Below are 25,680 nucleotides of genomic sequence, written 5' to 3'. Positions count from 1 at the left end.
AAGGGTTCCTTTCGCCGTAGTCGGGTTGACATTAGAGGCTTGCCACGCCCGGACTGTTACACCAACGCATTATCATGTTAAAGCGATTTCATTGAGGAGCCTAGCTTTCTTAACTAGTAAGTACTGTACTTCCTTGGTTTTGGAGGGGGGGAGGTGTCTTTCGCTGGAAATCTCGCCCCCTTCTACTTTGAAAATACCTGTGAAACCAGTTTAATTCGTCACAACCAGCACACCTGCTGGCTGCCCACGTGTTATGCTCTTCGTTAATGTCTAAGCTGGAACACATCATTATATCTCATTTTGTATTTCTTAAAAATATATAGTTTTCCCAGCATAACAGTATTGTTGTTATTGTTTTTATCCTGTAAAGCGCTTTGAGGAGCCAGCTTTAAAGGCGCCATATACAATAAAGTTCATTATTATTACTATTGTTAATTTGCTGGACAGAAAGGTGAACATTATTACGCAGAAGACAAAGATAGCGATTTACGTTGCATTGTGCATTGTGCTGCTGTAATACAGTTTTAAATAATTAAAAGTCTAAACAGTATTAGCTTTATTTATGGGTTTTAAATAAAGGCGATTTAAACGTGATTTAAATCAATATAAATGTTTAGATTGTAACGCCTAGGTGACTATTCATTGTTATTAAAATGACTTAAATTCGATCATGTTGTGATATTTAGAAATATAAATTTGTTTGGTGTGAGTGAGGTTTATATCTCTGACCCAGGGTAACTTTTCATTTTTTCAAAGAAATGTTTGTTAAAAAAAAAGTCATGGTCCCAGTGGGATTCAAACACAGAGCATGTGACATGGGAGTCAGGAACCCACAGCGCCACCAGCAAGGTCACTTACAAAGTACTGAAAAAATATTTTTTTCCAGATAGATGATAGATCATCAACGTTTTTCAGACGGTCTTGTTTCATCAAAGTACATATTGCCGTAATCCCTTTCATAGCCCAAATCTTAAATCGTGTATCAGAGTTGCAAGAATATTTTAACCTCTCTCTCCAAGTCACAGATTTGTATTATCTTAAACCAAATTTTAATTGGTAAAGTTATCCAAGGTATAGCTGTTTTATATACAATTATTGCCAAATATCTATCTCCCAGGACCGTATGTATTGGGAATTCACCTATAATCAAAGACTCCATCTCTTTCCATTTTGCAGTATAATATCCATCTCACCAACATGTTAGTGTTCTAAGCTGAGCTACTTGGTAGTATGACTCTAGACACGACAGGGCTAAACCACCCTTCTACCAGGACAATTGTAGTGTTTTAAACTTACTTCTTGGTTTCTTTCCATTCCATATGAAACTTGAAATCATTTTATCCCATTCATTAAACTGTTCTAATGAAATTCAAACTGGGACTAAAAAAATATATAATAATCACGGCAGAATATTCATCTTAATGACTTCTATTCTAGATCCCAATGAAACAAGTAGCAGGATCCAGCCAGCCAGATCATCTTTTATTTTACATATTAGAGGAAATTTAAATTGAATAATTTTGATAAATCTTTTGGTAAACATACTCACAAATACTTAATAGAGGGTGATAACCAATTTAACTTATTTTTTTCTTTTACTTGATCTGTGGGGTTATAATTATAACATAAAACATCTGTTTTTTCTAATTTATTTGTACCCCGATAGCCGACCAAATTGTTCCAAAAGATCCATCACTCTGCTAAATGACTCATTAGGGTCATCCAAATACAGCAGAACATCATCTGCATACAATGCAATCTTATGTTTTTGTCCTTAAATTTCTATATCTTTAATTTTTGGGTCTCATCTAATCCACTCTGCTAAGGGTTCCATATATAGAGAAAACAAAAGAGGTGACAGGGGACATCCCTGTCTTGTACCTCTTTTCAAACAAAATCTCTTAGGGAGATGTTCTTTGATTTTGATTTGTGCTATAGGATTTAAATAAATTGTTTTTATTATGTTGATACATTCATCAGCAAATCCAAATCTCTCCAATGTCTGATATAAAAATTCCCAATTAACCCGATCAAAGGCTTTTTCTGCATCTGGGCTGACTAAAATCGCCTCCTCCTTTGATCATTAATATGCCTCGTAATATGAAGGGTATGTCTAATATTATCTTGTGTTTGTCTGTTCTGTATAAAACCAGTTTGATCTAAATTTATAATCTGACATAATATTGTCTCTAATCTTTTAGCCAATATTAAAGCATAAATCTTGTAATCTACATTAAGTATGGGAATTGGGCGAAAAGACCCACATCTAGTTTGATCGTTTCCTTCTTTTGGGATAACTGAAATGACAGCTTCATTCCAAGAGGGTGATAAATCACCCTCTTCCCCTTACAAGTGGACAGGGGAGCCAATTGATTTTCTTCCAAGCAGTATTCTTTTTTACCAGATTTAAGTCTAAAGTCAGATAAACGATGAATCTACCATCTTTGTCTTTAATCTCTGACAAATACTCAAAGTTAACTGTTGATGGAATGTGTATAGCTACTCTCCTTTTACATCCCGTTTTATGAGATGAATAAAACCCATTCTTTTCAATTTAGCATGTTCTGTGTCCGATAGATGAGTCTCCTGGAGAAACACTACCTGGGCCTTGTCTTGCTTAACTTTTATTAGTGTTCTACTTCTTTTTATCGGATTATGCAGACAGTTTACAATAAAAGAAATTACTTTAATATCCTGTGAAGACATCATTTAGAATTCTGCATATAAACCTCCCAGTCTCTCAACCATGCTGGCATTTTAAACTATACTACGAAAACAATCATGAATAAAAATAAAAACCTTTTTTTTCTTTACATTTCAGAGCTTCACGTCGGGGGTCTGAAATACAAGCCCACCCCTTATGCACCAATAAAAATCTCAGGGAATTAGGAAACAAAAATAAAATTAAATCTCTACTCTTTTCTAAGAGGGCCCTAAATTAAAATACTACTGTTTCTTCTCTTCTCTCGGTCTCTGATCTATTTTACCTTATTTAATGAGGCCATTTTTATCATAATAAAACATACATTATATTAAATATTAATTTGCAAGATTAAGTAACGTATCTATATTAACCAAACTTATATTACAAAACACCATAGCTCCATAAATTTCTTAGTTACTTCACAACTAGTTGAATCTTGTACTTCTGGAAGGGAATAAAAGGGGTGGAACCTTACGGTAAATTATAACATTAATCCAATACATAAACAGGTGCTTTAGTTCTGAGGAAGGTAATACAGTCCTAGTACTCTTGTGAAGTTTGGCGGCGGAAAGCCTGGAGTGTCTTGCGCGGCTCCTCTGTCAGTGTCTCCTCCTTGCGTCTCCCCCTGAGGCTGTCCGCCCGCTGCCAGGAGCCCTGTCTAATCCGCTCCTCCTCGGACATCGCTGCCGTCACGGTTCCGGCCGCACCCGCAATTAGACCTTGGCGTATTAAATCCTTAGTACCTTCCGCGGCACAGTTATACGTTTGGACACCCGAGTCAAAATAAAATCTTTCATTTGGCTGGAAAAGTATTTTAAATTTGATGTTCATTTCTTTCAACGTCTTTTTTATTTCTTTGTACTCAAGCCGTTTCTGGAAAACATCGCGTGAATAGTCGTGATTGAAATATATCCTTTTGTTTTCGTAAAATAGCTCCTTTTCCTCCCAGGCTTTCATTAGAACCTCTTCTTTGGTTCTAAATCTTGAAAAGCTGATGACAATAGATCTTGGTCTGGACTGGGGATTCACTGGTTTGGAGGCCAGAGCTCTATGAGCTCTTTCAGTTCCTAATCAAGCCCAGGGGGGAATTCTCGAATAAACTTTTCAACTAACTTGGTTATTGACCCTCCTTCGCTCTCCTCCGGAATTCCATATATCCTCAGGTTGTGTCTCCTTGACCTGCCCTCCAAATTCATGATTTTGGCTCCTAAATGCTTCTGTTTCGTGAGCAGGTCTAAAAGCAAGCCATCTGTTTTTTCACCCCACACCTCGGTTTACTCAGTGCATTCCTCCATTTAATGTACCCTTCTATTCGTTTTATTTATTTCTTCAGTAAAGTCAATTAATGTTGGGTTAATATCACTTCTGAAATTTTTCAGTTCGGTAACGATTTTTTTGAGGCTCACAGGGGATTCATGATCTCCAGATTCTTCGGACTGTCTCCTTGCTCCCCGCTGGGCAGGGGGAGGACTATTTCGATCTCCATGATCCTCTTAAAAAAATCCTTTATTGGATAGTTTTGAGTGTTTTTACGTCTTCTTCCTCGTTTTTCCACAGTGACCCAACACTTAATGTTTCTTTTAAATGATTTAAGAACAGATTTTGCCGAAGTTATTGTTTTTTTTTAAAGATAACCAAGAGAGCAAACAAATTAAAAAGCCATTGCTTACATGACATCACCGGGAGCCCCCACCTCCAAGCATTTCAAACTGTGTCGACTGGTTTCTGTTTCACTGTTAATATTAAAGATGTGTGCTGCATCAACTTTGTCAATGTCTTTGAGAACTTTAAATACTTGTATCAAGTCTTCTCTGATTATGATTAAAAAGGTTCTGTTCTATCTAGCTCTGGCTCCCTGCCAAACATACAGTACTCTGATACTACACCATCCATCCATTTGCTACTGCTTCATTCAATTCATGGTTGTGGGGGAGCCACAACCTATCCCACCAAGAAACTAGTGCATTAATATTGGTAATTCATGATTTATTTCAAGCAAAGAGTTTGCTTTCTGCTTTACTTTTATAGCAAACCAGGGGAACATTATCACAGGATATGCAATTTTTGATTTTCAACAGGCCTTATTTTGGCAATTAAAAAAATTTTCAATACCAAAATCTTACCATTTTCTGAACTGATGTAAAAGCCCTTTGTAGGAGATGAAAGAAGGCGATAGGAAATCTCTCCATTGAGTCCGGAATCGCTGTCAGTTGCCGAGAGGGCCAGGACAAAGGTGTCTTTGGGAGTCAATTCAGGTAATACAACCTAGAATTGAATTTTGTACAGCTTCAGTAACAAAAATATAACCAATACATTCATTTGTATTGTTCAAAACTAGTATTTTATATTAAAAAGAAAATAATAAGTCATAAAAGCATGTGAGGTTTGTTTACACTTACAAAATCAATAGATAAAAACAGTTTGAAATGATCAGTTAGATCAGCCTGAGCACATTTCAATGGTTAGATCTACGTTCCTTCAGTTTTGTCAGTCACAGATATTTGAACAGCAACATACAGTACTGTAACATATGGTATTTGATTTCCCTACACGTGTGGAGCAAATTAAAAAGGGTAAAATAAATCAATCATCTGCGCTGTACAGATTTATTGATAAAAAGAAATGTGAAAGTCTCATCTTGACTAATCTCTTGTTCTCTAGCTACCTTTCATATATGCTGTATGTACAGCTTACATTGTGCTCCTTTGCAGCACAGTTGTCTAGCAGCACTGTATTCTAGCGCTTGTCTTTGTAACAAGTGGGCTTTACCTGGTATGATTCCCGTGAGAAGACAGGTGGATTGTCATTGACATCGAGCACATGAACCCTGACAGCAGACTCTGTTTCATGAACTGAATCTGAGGCCCTGATCCTGAGCTCATACTGAGATTGGTCTTCGTAGTCCAAGGTCTCTGTCAGCGTGATCACTCCTGTGTATGGATCAATCGCAAACCTCCCACTTGGGTTCCCCTGCTCTGAGAAACTGTATGACAAGGTTGAGCTGAGGTCCACATCATTGGCTGTTACTTGCGTGACAACATAACCCGCTGGAAGGTCTGTTAGTAATAAAATGGAGAAAATGCCACATTTTTCACATTATTTCTCATTTTTGAAAAACAAAAAGGATTTTTTTTCCAATATGAAATTCTCAAAATATTTAAAAACTCAGACTTTCATTTTTGTTTAAAATGGGCAAGAACTAATCCAATCACAATATCGGTTGCTTGCCAGATTAAACCTATCACTGAGCTACACTTAATTATTTATTATTTTGAAGCTGTGTTACATAGTCAAATCAAAGTGTACTTCTTTGGCTGGTTTGTAATGCAGTGCGAAACATCAGATTCACAAGCCATAAAGATTTTTCTTGTTATTAAAGATGTATCCTGTAAATGAGTCACTGTGAACTTAATGTTGATTCAGTCATGTAACAAAATATAGGTGGCGACTGCTGAAAGAATGAATAGTTTGACACTGGACAGATGCCTTACTCTCTGCTATCTCTGCAGGCTCCATTGGGGGTATTGCTGGGGCATTGTCATTGACATCAACTACCTCAACCCTGACAGTGGCAGTTCCTGTAAGAGGTGGGTCACCTCTGTCTTTGGCCTGTAGAACCAACCTGCCGCAAAAAGGATTAAAGGATTAAAGAGAACAAGGATTAAAAGCTTGGAGAAACTTGAAGATGGAGTGACCTCCATACATGATGCATGTTTCAATGTAATCAATAAATCTCACCCCAGTGGCCAAACCCTTAGACTACACATTCAAGCTTTTGAAATGTTTAGATTTATATATTATTTATATATTAATTTGCACAAACTCCTAGAGTTTTCCTGAGACATCCCACAAGACTGATTTTACCTTAGATCACATTGATAGTATGAATTAAAGTAAACTTTGAAAATAAGAAGAAAAAGAATCTAAAGAATCTAGGCCAATTTAATAAGAATGTATTATTTCTTTTGTTGACATTAAAAAATGTCAAGATCCTCCTATAGATTTTTATCATTCAAGATTTTATTAAAATATAGTTTGTGTAGAAAGACAGCTTCTCCTCACCATTTTGTTGTGTCATATAAAGACATTACAGATTGCTGAGAAATATAATTTAAAAATCTGTGTAAGATGGCCTTGTCATTCACTTTTCTAACTTAAATTAGGATAGCACACATCACCTGCACACCACAGCATCTGGTCTAATTACAGTTACATGCCACTTTAACAATCATGCCATAAATAAAAAATTCCTCATAGCCTCAAGGCAATCAATTTTCTTATGCCGTAAAAGAGCAACAAGCTCTTTTGCATTATAGATGTTAAACTGGATGACTGCAACATTGCCATGCATGAATATTGAACATATTACACTAAAACAAACAAATGGGAAGGAATTGTAGTAACTTGTTTAATAGTATTTTGCACATATTAATTTAAAGTGGCTTTAATCAAAACCACAGTGTGTCAGAAAGTCCAATAATTAAGGATATCCCGAGTTTAGAATTATATTAAAGTTGTTAAAGCTGTGTTGAGTCTGAAGGCACACCTACTTGTAAAATGAAACAATTTCTCGATCCAGAATGGTGTTTGTGGCCAAAATTCCCCGCACTGAGTCAATTAAGAAGGCATCATTTTGGTTTCCTGAAAGGATGGAATACTCTATCTGCCCATTGACACCACTGTCGGCATCAGTTGCAAAAACCTGACAAAAATAAAATGAGCTCTCAAAAATGATTCTATAGTTTAGTATTATACTTTACCTGAGGGCTAGCTGGACTTCAGTATATAGTTTTGGCCTTGTAAATTTCAACTTGCTTGTACTATTTGAACCAATGGTAATTCAAATCACTGTCATACGTTATACATCAGATTAATTTACTTGCTTTAAAGGAAAATCTTTCCAACATAAAACCCATTTTCTTCATGTAAAATCAAAGGTGTTCTTATGTCTCCAGAATAAAAAATTACAAAACGTATTAATGCAGTATATTAAAATAAAGCATGGATATCTCCCTAATTTCAGGATTCCATAGAGAAGTTAAGGTGCTGATACAATTTTCTTCAGATGCACAAAAATAAAATCCAGAAGCCCAGTGACCCAATAACAATGTGGTTTTCTACCAGCATGGTACATATTCACTACAATTAACTATCAACTGTATTCACTAACCTTCACACTCATGTACAGTAAAACATTATGTTGTCACCAGAACGGTTGCTCCTACAGTATATATCTCTGACACAATGTCCAATAAATCTATAATGTAAAAAAACAGTGACTGAAAAACTAATTGTGTCAGACTTTCTTGATGTCATGTTAAAAAAAAAACTGAATGCAAGAGTCACATGACAAAATTCAGCATTTTCAGCATGTTAGCCTACTACATTATTTGCATTAGGGTAAACTCACCTTTGTCTATAACAACTTCTAAGGTACCTATTAAAACTGTTAGTACACTTTTACAATAATGAACTCTTTTATTAGGAGTGCTAGCCTGATTGACTATGTTCAATATTAAAGGCAGACTGGTATTACCTGCATTATGTAAGTGTTGTGGATCTGCCCTTCCCACACTGCTGTTTTATAGTAGGCTTGTTCAAATCTTGGCAGGTTGTCATTCACATCTTGAAGTGTAATAGTAACTCTACAGTGAGCAGTCTGCCAACTGGTGGCTGCCAGGACCACAAGGTGCACTTTACTCTTCTGTTCATAGTCAAGACTACTCTGGTCCTTCACATAAATATCTCCTGCACACAAAGAAAACAGACATTTATATCAAAGTGTGTACTTTCATCTCCTATACACACGTTTTCAAATATTTTTAAAGGGGAACTGTTCAGACTAAAGAATCTCTATACACATACACTTTCAAAAAGTCATGACAGTGTATATATTCACACACCCACAGATGTACAGTTTTTTGATCTCATGAAAGGGACATCTGGGGGATACGTTTGCTTATATAAGTTTCTATATGATGATGACCATGAGAGCACAGCCAGACTAAAACTAAATAACTCAAATCAGAAAAAAACTGCAGGGTGTGAAAGGTATGTGCTAGTTTTACCAATCCCTCAAGCTTCACTTAATTGCAATATGAATAACGAATTTGAAATAGAAAATTGCTACCAATTGACTTAATTAGTCTCATCAAGAAGATTTTGACAGAATGGACAGAAATGGACACTTCTACAGTTCCCAGCTGTGATAGATTACATGGGTCCCCACCCATGAATGTTTTAATGAGAAACGTTTGCTGTACAATACTGGCAAAACATGTGCCCCAACATATTTTATTTTTTCGAATGTTCATAAAAATCCCATGAACCAACACCAACAGTTTAAATTAATTTTTGTTTTTTTGTGAAGAAAGTAATCATTTAGTTGCCCCTTTATTTAAGGTCAATGTACTATATATGACCATTTTTATACTGTCTACACTAGTTATTCAGCAGTGAACATTAATATAACCAAAGATAGCATAAATTAGTCCACCAGAAAATTACTTAGTAAATAAAATATTCACTTTGGGCTGAGATAGAAAATGTATCAGCAGTTTTCTATCTCTGAAGAAAAATGTGACATGATAGGGGAAATCAATTAAATCTTATAAATTCAAATATAGACACATGAAAAATATCATCTTGTCTGCAGCTATGTTACCCTTGTAACAGGAGGTAAGGCATTCATATTCATGAGAATCTATCAAATGATACTATTGAAACTATTGGTACTATTGAAGGAAGCAAAAAACAAAAAAAGTTTTCATTAAAAGAAATAAGAAACCCTTTGTATCAGAATAGTATTAAGAATACCTAATGACATGTAAACAGCAATAAAGCTCAAGAAATGCTGAGTATAGTAATAAGCGGCAAGATAATAACATACATAATACAAAGTCAAACCACACAAATCATCTCAAAGCCAGTTAAGATTTGGAAAATTATAGGAATTCTGGAGGATTATAATATTATTAATCAAATCTGAATGGTAACATAGACAGCAAAATGGTTATGACATACTGTTTCATCTAGTTTTGTCAAATGTCAGTCTGATTTTTCATAGTGCACAATACTGCATAAAGCTGCTTTATAACAGGATCAAAAAGAGCTCATGCCATTTTTCTTCTTGTATTTCTTAATATTTAGTACATGTAGTTCTAGTAAATGCTGGTTTTTATGATTGAGTCTTCAGTATAAAACGAAATTGTGCTTTCCAAGAAGCTATAGTCTGCCGACTACAGACAAAATGTTCCAATAACGCCAAAAAACAAAAGAATTTCAAAAAAGGCCAAAAAAGCACAAATTGCAAGTGAAGGAATAAGAACGTTTTGGAAAAATGACTTGAAGAATTCAACAATTATGTTAATTTTCATTATACTTGATAGCAGTGAGGAAAGTTGGATGGACATGTTTAGCAACCATGTGTTCTTGGCTACATATAAAACCATAAATAAGAAAGCATGTTTGTAGTTCCTAGGGAAAAGAGATGAAAGAAGATTAATAAAGGAATGTTTGCAGGCAAGCAATAGCTTGTTTGCTGCCATCGCATAAGCTTCATTTGATGAAAAACCTCCTGAAGAGGTTAGGTGACAAAAAAAGACTTTTGTTTTAAAACTGCGCTAAGTCTTTAAGTATAAGATCACTTTATTAGCCACATACATTTTCTTGGATTAGGAATTTGTCTTTTTGCAAACACCAGCTTGCTCTCTATGAGACACACAGACAGGGAGAGAAGCTTGGGGTCAGAGTGCAGGGTCAGCCATTGTACAGCACCCCTGGAGCAGTTGGGGATAAGGGCCTTACTCAGGGGCCCGATGAAGTAGGATTCCTCTGCTGGCCATTTGATTTGAACCAGCAACCTTCCAGCCACAGGTGCAGATCCTTAGCCACAGAGCCACCGCTCAGCCCAATATAATAACAATCATTATATTGTATACTTACAGTGCCTTGCGAAAGTATTCGGCCCCCTTGAACTTTTCAACCTTTTGTCACATTTCAGGCTTCAAACATAAAGATATAAATTTTTTATTTTATGTGAAGAATCACCAACAAGTGGGACACAATTGTGAAGTGGAACGAAATCTATTGGATTTTTGAAACTTTTTTAACTAATAAAAAAATGAAAAGTGGGGCGTACAAAATTATTCGGCCCCCTTGCGTTAATACTTTGTAGAGCCACCTTTTGCTGCGATTACAGCTGCAAGTCGCTTGGGGTATGTCTCTATCAGTTTTGCACATCGAGAGACTGAAATTCTTGCCCATTCTTCCTTGCAAAACAGCTCGAGCTCAGTGAGGTTGGATGGAGAGCGTTTGTGAACAGCAGTTTTCAGCTCTTTCCACAGATTCTCGATTGGATTCAGGTCTGGACTTTGACTTGGCCATTCAAAAACCTGGATACGTTTATTTGTGAACCATTCCTTTGTAGATTTTGCTGTATGTTTGGGATCATTGTCTTGTTGGAAGATAAATCTCCGTCCCAGTTTCAGGTCTTTTGCAGACTCCAACAGGTTTTCATCCAGAATGGTCCTGTATTTGGCTGCATCCATCTTCCCCTCAATTTTAACCATCTTCCCTGTCCCTGCTGAAGAAAAGCAGGCCCAAACCATGATGCTGCCACCACCATGTTTGACAGTGGGGATGGTGTGTTGAGGGTGATGAGCTGTGTTGCTTTTACGCCAAACATATCGTTTTGCATTGTGGCCAAAAAGTTCGATTTTGGTTTCATCTGACCAGAGCACCTTCTTCCACATGTTTGGGGTGTCTCCCAGGTGGCTTGTGGCAAACTTTAGACGAGACTTTTTATGGATATCTTTGAGAAATGGCTTTCTTCTTGCCACTCTTTCATAAAGGCCAGATTTGTGCAGTGTAAGACTGATTGTTGTCCTATGGACAGACTCTCCCACCTCAGCTGTAGTTCTCTGCAGTTCATCCAGAGTGATCATGGGCCTCTTGGCTGCATCTCTGATCAGTCTTCTCCTTGTCTGAGCTGAAAGTTTAGAGGGACGGCCAGGTCTTGGTAGATTTGCAGTGGTCTGATACTCCTTCCATTTCAAGATGATCGCTTGCACAGTGCTCCTTGGGATGTTTGAAGCTTGGGAAATCTTTTTGTATCCAAATCCGGCTTTAAACTTCTCCACAACAGTATTACGGACCTGCCTGGTGTGTTCCTTGGTCTTCATGATGCTCTCTGCGCTTTCAACAGAACCTTGAGACTATCACAGAGCAGGTGCATTTATACAGAGACTTGATTACACACAGGTGGATTCTATTTATCACCATCAGTCATTTAGGACAACATTGGATCATTCAGAGATCCTCGCTGAACTTCTGGAGTGAGTTTGCTGCACTGAAAGTAAAGGGGCCGAATAATTTTGCACGCCCCACTTTTCATTTTTTTATTAGTTAAAAAAGTTTCAAAAATCCAATAGATTTTGTTCCACTTCACAATTGTGTCCCACTTGTTGGTGATTCTTCACATGAAATAAAAAATTTATATCTTTATGTTTGAAGCCTGAAATGTGGCAAAAGGTTGAAAAGTTCAAGGGGGCCGAATACTTTCGCAAGGCACTGTATATATATATATTATATTATATATAATACTCCACCCAGTATAATAATGGTGCTGTAAAGACTTACCAGTATAATGATTTATAGCAAATGCCTCATTTTCATTTCCACTAAAAAGGTTGTATCTGATTTTCTTTCCTTCTCTGCTATAGTCTTGAGCTACAACAGTCACAACCAAGGTACCTTAAGAAAAAAAAAAAGATAAATTCAGTTACTTAAAATGTACATCACTACAGTATGAAACAAACTTAAAAAATGTAATGTTTTACAATGTAAGCTATTGGACTATTTTTATTTGTCTAGGCTATTGACACTTTAAACTCGATTTAATCTGCTCATTCTTATGCAAAATCTTAAAAAAAATAAAAGTTTAAAACATAAGAAACTTGCTTTACCTGATTTGCTGTTTTCTGGAATAGTTGCTTCATACACATGCTCAGTAAACCAGAGTCCAGGTTCTTCACCCTGGAGATGGACCAGAACCAGACCAGAAGAAGACCTAACTGGCACACCCTGATCTGCAGCAATAATATGCAGCAGCTTTGTACCGTGGTATCCAGATGGCAAGAAACTCTTTAACGAGATATCTCCAGTCTGACTGTTTATATCAAAAATTGAATCTGGTTCGGATAAACTGAAAAGTACAGCCCCATTTTGACCAAGGTCACTGTCGTCAGCCCTCACTGTAGCAATGGTGTGGTTCAGCGCTGTTTCCATTGATACATGGCCACTGATGGGATTCTGAATGAAAACGGGAGAGTTGTCATTGATGTCTTCAATGTGCACCATGACGTTGACAGTAGAACTCTTTGGCCCTTGGGTGCTACAGTCACTCGCTACAGCACGGAACACATACTGGGACTTGGTTTCTCTGTCCAACTCTCTTGTGGTCCTCACCACACCAGATGAGCTGTTGATTGTGAACATTCCCAGAGTGTCATCAATGAGAGAGTAAATGACCTGTCCATTGGATCCTTCATCGTTGTCAGTTGCCCATACCTGGAGAACTTCAGATCCCACTCCCAGGTTCTCACTGACAGATGTCCGATAATGCTTTCTGCTGAACACTGGGCTGTTGTCATTCTCATCCAAGACATTGATTAGAAGTTCAGCAGTGGAACTTCTATGAGGAGATCCTAGGTCTCGAGCCTCAATGACGATTGTGTACATGCTCCTCTCTTCCCTGTCAAGGCTTCTTGTGGATATTATGTCTCCAGTTGTAGCATTGATGGCAAAATAGCCGCTAAAACTTTCACCTAACAAGAGAAGCACACACGTTATGTTGACATAAAATGAAATATCTGTTCAAATTCAGCTACAGTAGGAGAGATACAAATAAATTCTGTATTTACAAGACATACTTTTGATGAAAAAATCTAAGTAAAGATGGCTTTCCAAACCTAAAGCATTGTAAAGTCCAACTAAAGCAGCATTCATTAAAAGTGATATGTCAATAAGGAAAAGTGTGCCCACCAGCGATTCTGTATTCGATAGTTCCATTTTTCCCGGCATCCTCATCAATGGCTTGAGCAGTATGAATGACTCCAGGCTGCAGGTTTTCTGGGATGTTGATCTCAAAGGAAGTAAGCATGAACTCAGGAGAGTTATCATTCTCATCTAACACAGTGCACAGGATCGTTGCGGTACTGGAGAGGGATGGCAGCCCACTGTCACGACCCAAAACTGCAAAATATAATGCCTGTCACCATAGCTCAATGTTCATCCAATGTTCATCCAATGTTCTAGTATGTCACTAAGTCTACTATTTCCAAATAACCTTAGATTAGGGCTGGGGAATTGTAAGATTAAGGTTAAGGTTGGAATACATATACATAATCACCTGCATGCAACATTAGAAAAATCATTCAATACTGTACATAACCCACACACTCAGCATCACCAAAAACCTTTTTCCACCTCCTCTAGTTTCTTAAGGCCTTAAATCAGTACAGTTTTGCATGTTTTGTTTGATCTTTCTTGAATGCAGTGGATTTTGTTGTTTCAAATAATTTCATAAGCATGTTTCTACCTAAAGTCTTCTTTTAGGTCTAAAGAGTACTTTCATTTTTAACTGTCTGATATTTCATATCTTAGTTGCATTTGCTGTGACATTCCTGCTTTTCCTTATGTATGGGTTTTGTTTCTGTACTGTATAACTAATCACAAATACAGCCCTTCAAATGGCTTTTACTAGAACGTTGGCAGAAAACATAAGCAGTCTCAATGTTTTTTACTTAAAAAGGCATTTTGGTGCAACTCTGTTATACTTCCAGACATCATTTTTTTTATTTTAAAATAGTTTGCAGATGATTTTTGAGAGATGTTTTTAGAAATGTTAGTATGTGAAGGCTGAAACAACCAAATAACAGATAGTAAAGAAGTAAAATGAAAATTAGCATACAGTTGTTGTAAATTACTTCAGTAAGCTCTTAATTATCTGGGTAATGAAAAATATAGAAAACATTGAATTCATCTTCTGAGTTTGACAAATTCAATGTGTATATAGTTCTTGTTTTCATTAAAATGCCAGTGCAAAAATTTGGAAGGAAAAATTCCTGTACTGGAAATATATAGATATACTATTTAAAGATACCATATAAAATTCCATGTTTAAAAGTGAATTCAATATCAGACTCAATCAAATGTGGACTTGGCTCTGTACACAAGTCTCTTTAGTAATGCACTCTGTGACCTGAAAATCAAATCCCTTTCCCTTACTACAAAAGGCCTTATGTCTAAATATTCACTACAGATATGATAAAAATGTATATGAGCGTTTAGAAAATCTGAAATTTCAGACTTTGTTTTCTAAGAAGTAGCAGTAACTATGTCCTACATAACTCACTTGTGCTTTCTTAAAATACAAAACCCGATAATTTATTTCAATATGTGCGTGTTAAAGGTGTTATACAGTATATTATGGAACAGTATGGCAAAGGATCATTACCTCGAATGGTGAAGAACTCTTGGACTTCTCTGTCTAGAGTTACAGCAGTGTTTATCTCTCCAGTTTGTGAGTTAATTCTAAAAAACTCATACCCTGGTCCAGGCAGTAGGCTATAACATACAGCAGCATTCATTTCTGTTAAATGCAAGCAGTGAGATTCAAATAAAAAGCATTTTCACATACATCACATCAGTATTCACTAAAATAATTTTCAAGTGAATGTCGGAACAGATGTAAAGCTACAGAAGGTTATAAATTACAGCAGTAAATTATGTATATTTCTAGAATGGATCTGTAACTAATTTCAAGCATTTCTTCTATTTTAAGAACATTGAATTGAAAATTGTTTTACTGCTTCAAAATCTAATATTCTCAATCTGCTCTTATAAAATTCTTCATCCTCAGTAGGTAAACTTTAAAGAATTGCTTCTTTATGCACTAAAAGTAGAAGGCAACAACACAATTAACTCAACGCATGGTTCAGCCTAAACATGGACTTAAAATCAGAAATAGAGTACAGTACACTAACACATTAACAAGCTTACAGAACTGCTGTAAAATATTTTTAACTCCGATATAATGAAATTTCAATCTCCAATTGGTTTTATGTCAGCTTAGTTCAGACTTTTGACTCAGTGGAAAAACAAAACTAAATAAAAGATGTAAAATGAGTAAATGATTCAACTGTGCATTTTCAAGGGACTAATGGGGCACCAAGGTCACTTGCTTCTCATATCAGGACCATCCATTTTGAGGATGTAACACCTTCTCTGCAATAAGGTCCAGCTGTAGATAATAATAATCCAAGCACGTTTTAAAGAATTAGTCTGCTGAGATATAATCAGCCACAGTTTATGGCTTTAAAGTTTGCGTTTAATGGAAAACGTTGTTTTCATTCTAAAGAATTATTGATCCTTGGAATTGCCCAGAACTGTGCTGTATATTTTGACTTGCTACCTTTCTCTTAATGTTTTGCACTGTATATGATGACTTTTAATTAAGTAACTGAGACATTTTGTAACTTTTTAATTAGCTTTCTAATTCATTAATCTATATTGTAGATTATTTTCATCTCATTGAAGAAATTAAAAGTTGTTATTTACAACAACAGGTAAACCAGAAATCAGAATAATTATACAGTACTTTTGTTTTACGTTCGTCTCCAACAGTCACAATTCCATCTTAAATCTGTTATGATAATGAGATGAGAAAAGTCTTATTCCACTGCAGTGAAATAGAGGAAAGCCACTGATTATAATGTGAAAGCTATGGGAAGAAAAAGTGATTGGAGTCTGATGTTTGTGGTTTACAGACTATAAATGAGAATTAATGATATGTGGCTTTTGTCCCAGACCTTTGGCTCTACTAGCAAGATTCTTAAAGATCTTATTAAAAAGTACGTCAAGATATTGACAGACTTGTCTACATATAGAAAACAAGTATTAGAAATTTAGATGTCAGTAAGAATATAGTGAGGAACAGCATCGTGCCTGACTGAAAGTATGTTGTATAAAGCGCTTTGGAACAAGAATTTCTTCAGGTATGAATCCTTTAGGATTCAGAGCCAAAACATTGTTTTTCTACTCTCCCCTTCTACTTTACAGCAAGGAATTAACAGCTAATTGTTCCTTTGTAGCTCATATGCTGGCACAGGTCCACATTTTAAATTACTTTTCACATTTTACAAAGTCTTGTGCATATTTTGTATTTACAAATGTCTGGCAAGCCTCCCATCTTTAACTATGCTATTGTCATTGACTATTTTTTCATTTCTAAGCCAGTGACTTTTGCCAATGGATATAAACACAAACTGTTTGTAAGAATTTTAAATGTTTGTAAGGATTTTATCTGGCGATAAGATCTATCTTCTTTATTCTTCTTCACTCTAAAACCAACACTATTTTGACTATTTTTTTACTATTTTATTTGTAAAAAGGTATTATAACTGTTTTAAAACAGTGCAATTGATGTTATTTCGTAAACAAAATGCTGACTAAAATTGTCCACATCCTGTTTGACCATTAAAAATATAAATACTTACTACATTTTTTAAAAGGTTGTCTATTCCAACCTTCTAAATAAACTGTGACTCATATAAAGGCCTTTTGCTACCACCGCAGGATATCAGAGTAGCATTTACTGACAATTTCAAATTTTGATGAGTTAACACATTTGTGGGATATACGTATTCTGGTTCTTAAAAATGCTAGCATGGATAAAAAAAAGATTTTTATTAATAAGGAAAATTCTCACTGTTTACATTTGCAAGCACAAAAGTATTGGTTGTATATTATAACATTTGTAGATTTTCTAGAAAAAAATACAAATATTATATTAACTTAAAATAAAAACCTCAAGATTTAAATAAAAACACCTTTCTTAACCTTTCTTTCTTAAAAAATCTTAACCTTTTCAAACATGTTATTTATAAATTTAACATGTTAGAGTGTGTTGAGAAGATAGTGTTGCCTGCAACAGATATACCCTATGAGCAGATGAAATCTGACCACTCAGATCTCAGGACTGTTGCATCTTCACGAAGTATCTAGATTATCCACTATCAATTCTAACAACATCAAAATGGACTCACTTTTCTAGCCCAGTGGAAAGAGACAACACAGTCTTTGAAAAAAGTATGTGTAGCATTTGTGGTTGAAGCCCAGATTCATCCTGTCGTAGCGAGTATAGTCCATATTGCACACTAGAGCCTTGCTGCAGGAGTTTACATTTTCTTGAATGGCCTAGGAAGTATTGCTACTGTAATAATCTCTTTTTATCATTCTGACTCTACCAAGCTGACGTCAAAAGTCACCACTAGCTGTTACAGCTCTCTTAAAGAGATGAGACGCCATTCAGGCCAGAGTTGCAAATGCATAAATAAAACATCAGATATAAAAGTTAAAGTGATGCAATTATTTTGTCCAACATAATATTATATTATACTTATTGTACAGTACAGTTTATACATGTATATACACACACAGTAATGCAAATGCTTGTAATAGTGTACTATGTTGTACTTGGATAATTGGAGTACTTTTCTGGTTTATGAGCATGAATTTGATATGACAGATGAAAACACACGATTCCAAGTGCAGATGGTCTGAATTAAGAATCATCACAGGACATCACATAAAATTCCATATAGAAGCTTGATTGCTGGTTTTGGCTAATTCTTGACTCAGGAATGTCTGTTTCAACTGACATTTCAACCCTGCATAAAAAGTATTAAAAACCTGCCTAAAATAAAAAGGTTCACAATTTCTTTATGCAACAAAAAGTCTTAATTATTTAATTTTAAAACATGAAAAACCTTATCATTCATTCTAAAGATTTTCAAGACCTTATACCCTTTCTTATGTAAAAGGGCCAACGGCATGAAATCTTAGTAGGCAAATTTATACAATTACAATTACATTTATGGTCTGTTTTAAGACTATTTCGTCACTTTGTTGAAAGGTTCCTGCTTCAGGTCCCCAGATTTGTTGTGTGCTTTGAACTTTCTCTGTGAAGTCTAACTACTTTTTTGCCTCGCTGATATTTAAATAAATGACAGAGCGCCCCCTTGCGGCTGAATTGAGTTACAACAGTGCTTTAATACATTTCTTTCAAAATGCTTCGTTATCTTTTTGTCATGCTTTTTGCCTTTTTAAAAAATGTCTACATTATGAAACAAATAAGCCCATTCTATTTTTATCAAGCGTTTTTTAGAACTATAGATTATGCTCAACAGGACTATAACTGTACCTGAATCCTTGTCAAGTGCTGTAACCCTGATGAAAATGTCCCCAGGTTCTCTGTTCTCAGGTACAGATGCAGTGTAAATGGACTGCTCAAACATGGGTGCTTCATCATTGACATCAATGACAGAGACTGTGAGCATCTGAGTGGAGGAGAGTGGAGGGTCTCCACTGTCTTGAGCCTGTATGATTAGTGTATAGGAACATTGTGTCTCATAATCCAGGGATGAGGCCAGGAACAGCAACCCTAGAGGCAAAAGAGAATGAGTACATGTATTACTTGTGTTTTAAAATAACATGTCAGTTGTTGATGTTTTAGTTCATTTTGAAGGCATCAGCTGCTATTATGAAATTATCATTATAATTATAAAAGAATTGTTTCATTAAAATAAAGAACAAGAAACAGAAAGTCCACATAATGTCAAGAACATAATTATGTTATTTTGTACCTGTGATTTCCTCCAACATGAAGACCCTCTTCTCATTTCCTGACAGGACTTTGTACACAACCTGGCCATTTCTACCCGAGTCCTTGTCTTTCGCAATGATGTGATGAACCAGAGCTCCAACTTCTGCATCTTCAACAATGTGCGAAATGTTTGAAGACACAAAGACTGGGCTGTTGTCATTCAAGTCTAAGATGAATATGTGAGCTGTCAGAGCTGTGCACTTTTGGTCCAAAGGGTTTGCAGCCTGATCAGTAGCAGTAACCGTCAGGACAAAGCTCTGAGTCTCATCTCTGTCGATCTCAGCTTTGGTGGTAAGGGTTCCTTTGAGTGGATCTATCTGAAATGGAATTTCTTCCATGTTATTTGAAGTGACAGAATAGTGTAACAGACTGTTAAGAAAACTTCCATCCCCATCCTTGGCATTAAAGGTGTAAACTGGTGTTCCAATAGGCAGGTTCTCCTCTAATCCAAAAGTAATGACATCATCTAAAAACCAGGGTTCATGGTCATTGCTATCTTCCACTCTCACACTGACAAACACAGATCTGTTGAGGGCAGGAATCTGGCTGTGGTCTTCTGCATGCACCTTCAGAAAGTAGTGTGAGGCTGTTTCGTAATCAAGTTCTTGGGCAAGAAACAGGTTTCCAGAAAAGCGGTCAATCCCAAAATGGATACTACCATCTCCTTCAGCAATGGAGTGCATCATATTTTGGCCATCTCCATCGGAGAATTTCACTGATCCAAGGATTTTTCCAGGTTTGGAATCTTCTTTAAGAGAAAACTGCCTGACGCTGTGGTTGGGATTATTAACCCTCTCAATTGGAAGACTCTGAAAGAAGAATATTTGTTTGTGTACCACACAGCTATTTCAATCTTTTTCAGTTTGTACAATAAAGACATCATTGAAATATTTATGTATATTCTTTATTTGTTTAATGTATTAATTTATTACTTTTAATTTATTATTTGGATTAGAGATTTACCTAAGACTTTTTGAAAGTAATGACAACATACTGTAGCTTTTATACACTTTGCACAGAAATGAGGCACTGTTAGCTATTATTACTAGCTATTTTAAATACATGTTGCAATAAAATAACAACGGAATTACAAGCTAAAAGCTTAAGCTTTTTAATTCACATCAAAGTTAAAGGGCGTTTACTTTATTTTGAATATTTTTACATGACTTTAAGCTAGAATGACAAAGTGAAGTGCCCGCAGGACCTCAAGGGTCATGGATTGACAGCTCTGCTTCTCCACGAACAAAATAAAAAAATGAACAAAATATAATCTTGCAGAACTCAAAACATGTAAATAAGATCCATTACCAAAGCAAAATTGACTTCTAATTCAAAGAACGTTCAGCATTCCTACTGTACATGTAATCACAAGTGTCTTGAGCTTGATGTCACCTGCACGTGAACTACAGCCGATTCTTCCAGAGGTGAGGGTCCTCTATCTCTGGCAGTGACTGTCAGTGTATAGTGGCTTCTAGGATGCTGAGAAAAATGTTCTGTTGTCTTTATTTCTCCACTTTTGCTATCAATTTCAAAATGCTCCAGGCCATCCTCTGTAACACAAAAGCATTGTAGTTGATGGTATTTTCTGTTTTTTTGGGATGTATTGTTCAAGAGATGTTTCTAATTTCTAAAGTGACAATTCTAAATAATTTATAACACTGAAAATGACAAACAGACTTGAAGTAACAGGGATATCTGTCTTTACAATAGTAACATGAGGTTACAAACAGGAATAGTCACATAATCCTATCTTTGTCATCTAGTCGTCTGCAGTTAAAGAAGACTTTAAACCATATCTTATAAAAACATAAGATATGAAAAAGTCCAAATTCAAATGCATGTGACCTACTGGGAAACAGAGAAGAATAATGCCTTTCTCTAATGTAGTTACTAATTTTACATCTTACACTTTATAACTTTGTACCTGAATGCAATGCATATAGTACTGTTCCATTGTCTCCAGCATCCAGGTCTTTGGCAAACATGCTGGTTACCACAGTACCTGCAGGCTGCCCTGCCCAAACCTAAGAAACAAAACAGGGATGTGAAATTACTGTAATGGAAAAAAAACATATATTAGAAGACAGAGCTCCTATTACATTGTAAAACAGTGCTGTAATACACAGTTATAATAAAGAAACAATAAGACCTTCAGTTAAGTTATAACTACAAATAATTCATAAATAAATAATGTGTAAAAGCAATAAGCATTGCAATAATCAGTTTTAGTATTTGATTTAAGTCCATCAAGTAACATACTGATCAATACACAAATCTTCCACACTTACCTCAGATGTAGTGATATAATTTATAAAACACATAACTTACCATACTAATGCCAACGATTTTCGAATGTTATAGTTAAATTCCGTAACAACCACAGGTCAAGCACTTTAAAGTCTGCACTAGAATAAAAACGTTTTATAAACTGGCTTGTTAATTACACATGTAAAGAGTGGATTACTTTAAACAAGCACAACTAAAGCACCTTTCACTTAAAAAAGGAGTCATTCACAATTGCAGGCGAATAAGGATTGTGAAGAGATGTCCACAAGGTGGAGCTACAGTATTTGTAGGGACCTTATAAGAGAGCATGAATCCTGGGAGCTGCTTAAGAGACCAGAAGAGAAAGGCAGTACACACTAGAAAGACCAACCTGTACATTGAGCTCTTTTCCAGCGGGCAGGTGTGTGAACTGAGGGGGGTTGTCGTTGATGTCTGTGATGAGAATGTAGACTGTGGTGGAAGCACTGTGACGTGGGAGACCTTGGTCTGTCACTAACACCGTCAGGGTATGATGAGTACGCTGTTCACGGTCCAGTGCCACCCAGTTAATAATCTCTCCTGCAGGACAGCACCAGCAAAACAGCTAGTTACTCAGTCAACTGTCACAATTCAACATTGCAATAACATGTTTACAGCAATGGATCTTAAAATAAAAAAAGAAGTTCTAGAAATGTTACTGTATTTAGGAAGATGTGCATCGATGCTAAGTCTGCATGCTAAAAATTGAGAAGTAAAGAAATATAAACAACCCACTTGTGGAAGAAATAAGAACTAAACTGATATAAAAAACATAAGAAAGTGCTCATGAAGCTTCACTTCTCACCTGTTTTAGAATTAATACGGAATCGTTTTCCATCTGATAATAAGATGTAGGATAGCTGGGCATTTTTGCCAGAATCTAGATCTGTTGCCTTCACAGAACCGACTAGCCCATGAGGAACTGGTCCTTCTTGAATTGTAAAAAAGTAGGAATCCTGCGTGAAGACTGGGGCATTGTCATTCTCATCCAGAACATTTACAATAACAGTGGCTGTGGCACTAAGCAGCTGTTTCCCTTCCCAAGCTGTGGCAAGTACTTTGAATCGATGTGTCGACTTGGACTCGTAGTTTAGATTCAGGTTGAGGAACAGCCAGCCACTGTCTGCGTGTATCCCAAAGGGAGAGGATCCTGAAATGTGCTGCAGAGAGTAGGAAGGGCTGGAATTGTTCCAAGGGTAACTTCCATGGGCTCGCACTTGGATTATCCTCGTGTCTACTTGGGCATTCTCACTGATTTCCACCTGGTAAATGAGTGTTTCAAACACTAGAGTGCCCTCAAATTTTGTGTGCTCAACATTGACAATGAGTGTCAATATGGAGCTTAAGGGGGGATTGCCTTCATCTACTGCCAGGATCTTCAGAGAGTAGCTGAACTGGGCATCCAGTGAAAGGCTGTCGTTGAGATACACAGTACCATGTAGCATGTCAACTGCAAATGCTCTTGTGTTATCTGCCTGTAGAGCATACTTGATCCTGCCATTGGGCCCGCTGTCCTTGTCATGTGCATGAGCGATATACAAGACAGTACCTGGCAAAGTGCTCTGAGAAATGGTGATTGTTTCCAGGTCTTTTGGGAAGACAGGAGGGTTGTCATTGACATCAGTGATAGTAATGTTCACTTGAGTGCTGCTGTATACTGGGGACGTGCCTGTCTGTGATTGCAGCATAAGGATCACATAAGACTGGGCTTCGTGATCGAGAGGTTTATTGGTACTGATGAGACCAAACTGAGGGTGGATGGAGAACAAGCCATGTGGATCACCAGAGGAAATCCTATAGAACAGGGACTCAAAGGAATCTGTAAATAGAGGAAGCAGCTTAGTTGTTGAACTACATTTAAGATTTTTAAAGGATGTTATTTTAGCCAAAATAAAAGACTAATTTCATATTACGCTTTATTTGAATGACACATTTCCTCACTTTTATAAGGATTTAGTCTAATACTTTCATTCATTACATTACAGCAAACACACATGATCTATATGTATACCTCTTTCGACAAAAACAGCATATAATAGCAGACAACAACTTGTCAGTGTTTCCAGGGCTTGATACTGAAAAACACAGTCTTAGTTCCCGATAACCTGAGCAAGGAAACAGTTTCAATTCATCTGTATTTCTTACAAAATGTAGTTTAGTCACCTGCCTTTGGTCATTTCTGCTACACTGTGGTAGTAAAGGTTTGTGAGATGAAAAGCTTATTGGGTGAGCTAATAAGGCTTGGCACTTCTTGAAGAAGATCCTTGATGCCTGTGTGTTAATGCAAGGGTTAATCTTTTAAGCAACAACACAGCCTTAAATGACTGTCTAACACCCTGGTTGGCTAAGCTGCTGAAACGACAAACTATTTAGTAAACAAAGGTCAATCTATCAGCTGGGAAAAAGTGACATTTACATTTCTACTTTAATACAGCCTTTTGGTCCATTTCAAGCAAATAACAAGTCGTACTTCTTGAGCTACAAATGTTTACAATATTTAATGTAAGAAAAGGACATGTATTTTAAGGATTTTCATCTTAAACAAAAGATCACCTACTTCTCCTATTGGATACTCAAAGAAATCACCAATAAATAACCTTGTACACAATAAATATAATTCAAAAAGAACAAAATCCTGTTCCACAAATTCTTTAAAGACAGTGGAAACTCTCATGAACTTTGACCCAATGAATTCTAATCCCACCTGGACTTGCATCATGCCCAGAAGAAGCTGCTGTACAATGTTGCTAAATCTTACACACTTGGCAGGAACCTGCCATAGAAACTTTATCCCACCCTTACTTTTCAATCTGGAATTAGCACTTGGTAGCATTAAGAAATCACACTTAAGGCAATATAACCCTGAGATGATACTAAAAAAAAAACAAGATAGTAGATACAGTAGTGATGGCATAATAAGAAATGCAATATATGAACAATTGTAATACAGATGCACCAAGAAATCTTTTGTTAAAAAAGCTTTATATTTTGTTCATTAAAATACTTCAAAAACAAAATAGAATAGCCTGAACAAAATAAAAAAGGAACATCAGTAAAGCCTCTGTGTAATCGTTTTGAAAAAAGTTTACTCACTTGTAGGGTGGGTGGCCTGCACTGCTCCCACAGCAGTACCTATGGGGGCGTCCTCTGGTACCATGAAGTCATATCGGGACTTCTCAAAAACAGCAGGGGCAAGAGCACTACGTACAATGTTCACTGTGATGGCTGCTGGTACCAGACAGCTCAGACCTCCCCCATCCTGGGCTGACACCGACAGCTTCACACTGGTGGTGCCCAGGTGGCTTAGGGTCGATGTCAGATAAAGAATTCCTGTGGAAAATCAACAGACTCAAGCTCTTTTCAATTTGCCAAGCCTTTGCTCCCAGCTTCAAAATAAAGCAATGGGGCAAATACGTGAAATACAGTACTACCATAAAAAAATTAAATATATTAATTAAGTATAATACTTATATATTCTGCACAATATCTGCACCTTAGTTTGAACAACAATCATAAAACGTAGTGCCTCTTTCTTTATTGGAATGCTAGTTTGCATCAGCTCAATATACTGTACATGAACTGGGCTTCTGATGAGAAAATGAGAATAGCTTCTTATAGTGCAAAGTAACAAGAAAGAAAAGACACTGCAATCTAAACAGGCCATAGAAAATGTAATATGGCTAAAACTTGTGTTAATTTAGAGTATCAGATTTGGGCAGGCAGCTACAGGTTTTACAGCCTTTCTCGTATGAAGACAGGATCTTTGTCACAGGATCATTGAGGTATGGTATAATTAATGCTAGCACTAGCATCTGATTAAAAAAACACTTTCATGATTAATATGATTAATGATCATATTAAAAATAGTGTGATAAAGAAAGATAACAAAACAGAAGAATGGCTATAACAATATATTTATTTTGTATTGTTATGTTTTAATTACTAA

The 25,680-nt window shown here is 36.3% G+C and overlaps 1 protein-coding gene across 2 annotated transcripts in view; it reads right to left on the bottom strand.

Annotated features, from left to right (window-relative positions):
* Positions 1-25,680, bottom strand: part of dchs2 (dachsous cadherin-related 2) — a 51,953-nt gene that overhangs the window by 10,573 nt on the left and 15,700 nt on the right. For both annotated transcript variants that reach the window (XM_015344730.2, XM_015344731.2), the window contains exons 4-19: positions 24,828-25,064; positions 22,540-23,553; positions 22,087-22,274; positions 21,355-21,454; positions 20,823-20,980; positions 19,411-20,239; positions 18,969-19,208; positions 15,222-15,356; positions 13,748-13,957; positions 12,670-13,530; positions 12,344-12,457; positions 8,241-8,452; positions 7,255-7,406; positions 6,196-6,326; positions 5,474-5,760; positions 4,828-4,969 (exon numbers count right to left, since the gene is read on the bottom strand). In XM_015344730.2, coding sequence (XP_015200216.2) covers positions 4,828-4,969; positions 5,474-5,760; positions 6,196-6,326; positions 7,255-7,406; positions 8,241-8,452; positions 12,344-12,457; positions 12,670-13,530; positions 13,748-13,957; positions 15,222-15,356; positions 18,969-19,208; positions 19,411-20,239; positions 20,823-20,980; positions 21,355-21,454; positions 22,087-22,274; positions 22,540-23,553; positions 24,828-25,064 — 5,010 coding nt within the window. The remainder of the gene's footprint in view (positions 1-4,827; positions 4,970-5,473; positions 5,761-6,195; positions 6,327-7,254; positions 7,407-8,240; positions 8,453-12,343; positions 12,458-12,669; positions 13,531-13,747; positions 13,958-15,221; positions 15,357-18,968; positions 19,209-19,410; positions 20,240-20,822; positions 20,981-21,354; positions 21,455-22,086; positions 22,275-22,539; positions 23,554-24,827; positions 25,065-25,680) is intronic.

Source organism: Lepisosteus oculatus, chromosome 1, assembly GCF_040954835.1.
Source record: "Lepisosteus oculatus isolate fLepOcu1 chromosome 1, fLepOcu1.hap2, whole genome shotgun sequence".
Taxonomy (NCBI): domain Eukaryota; kingdom Metazoa; phylum Chordata; class Actinopteri; order Semionotiformes; family Lepisosteidae; genus Lepisosteus; species Lepisosteus oculatus.
The sequence above is the reverse complement of the archived record's forward strand: the minus strand, read 5'-3'. Positions and strand labels throughout refer to the sequence as shown.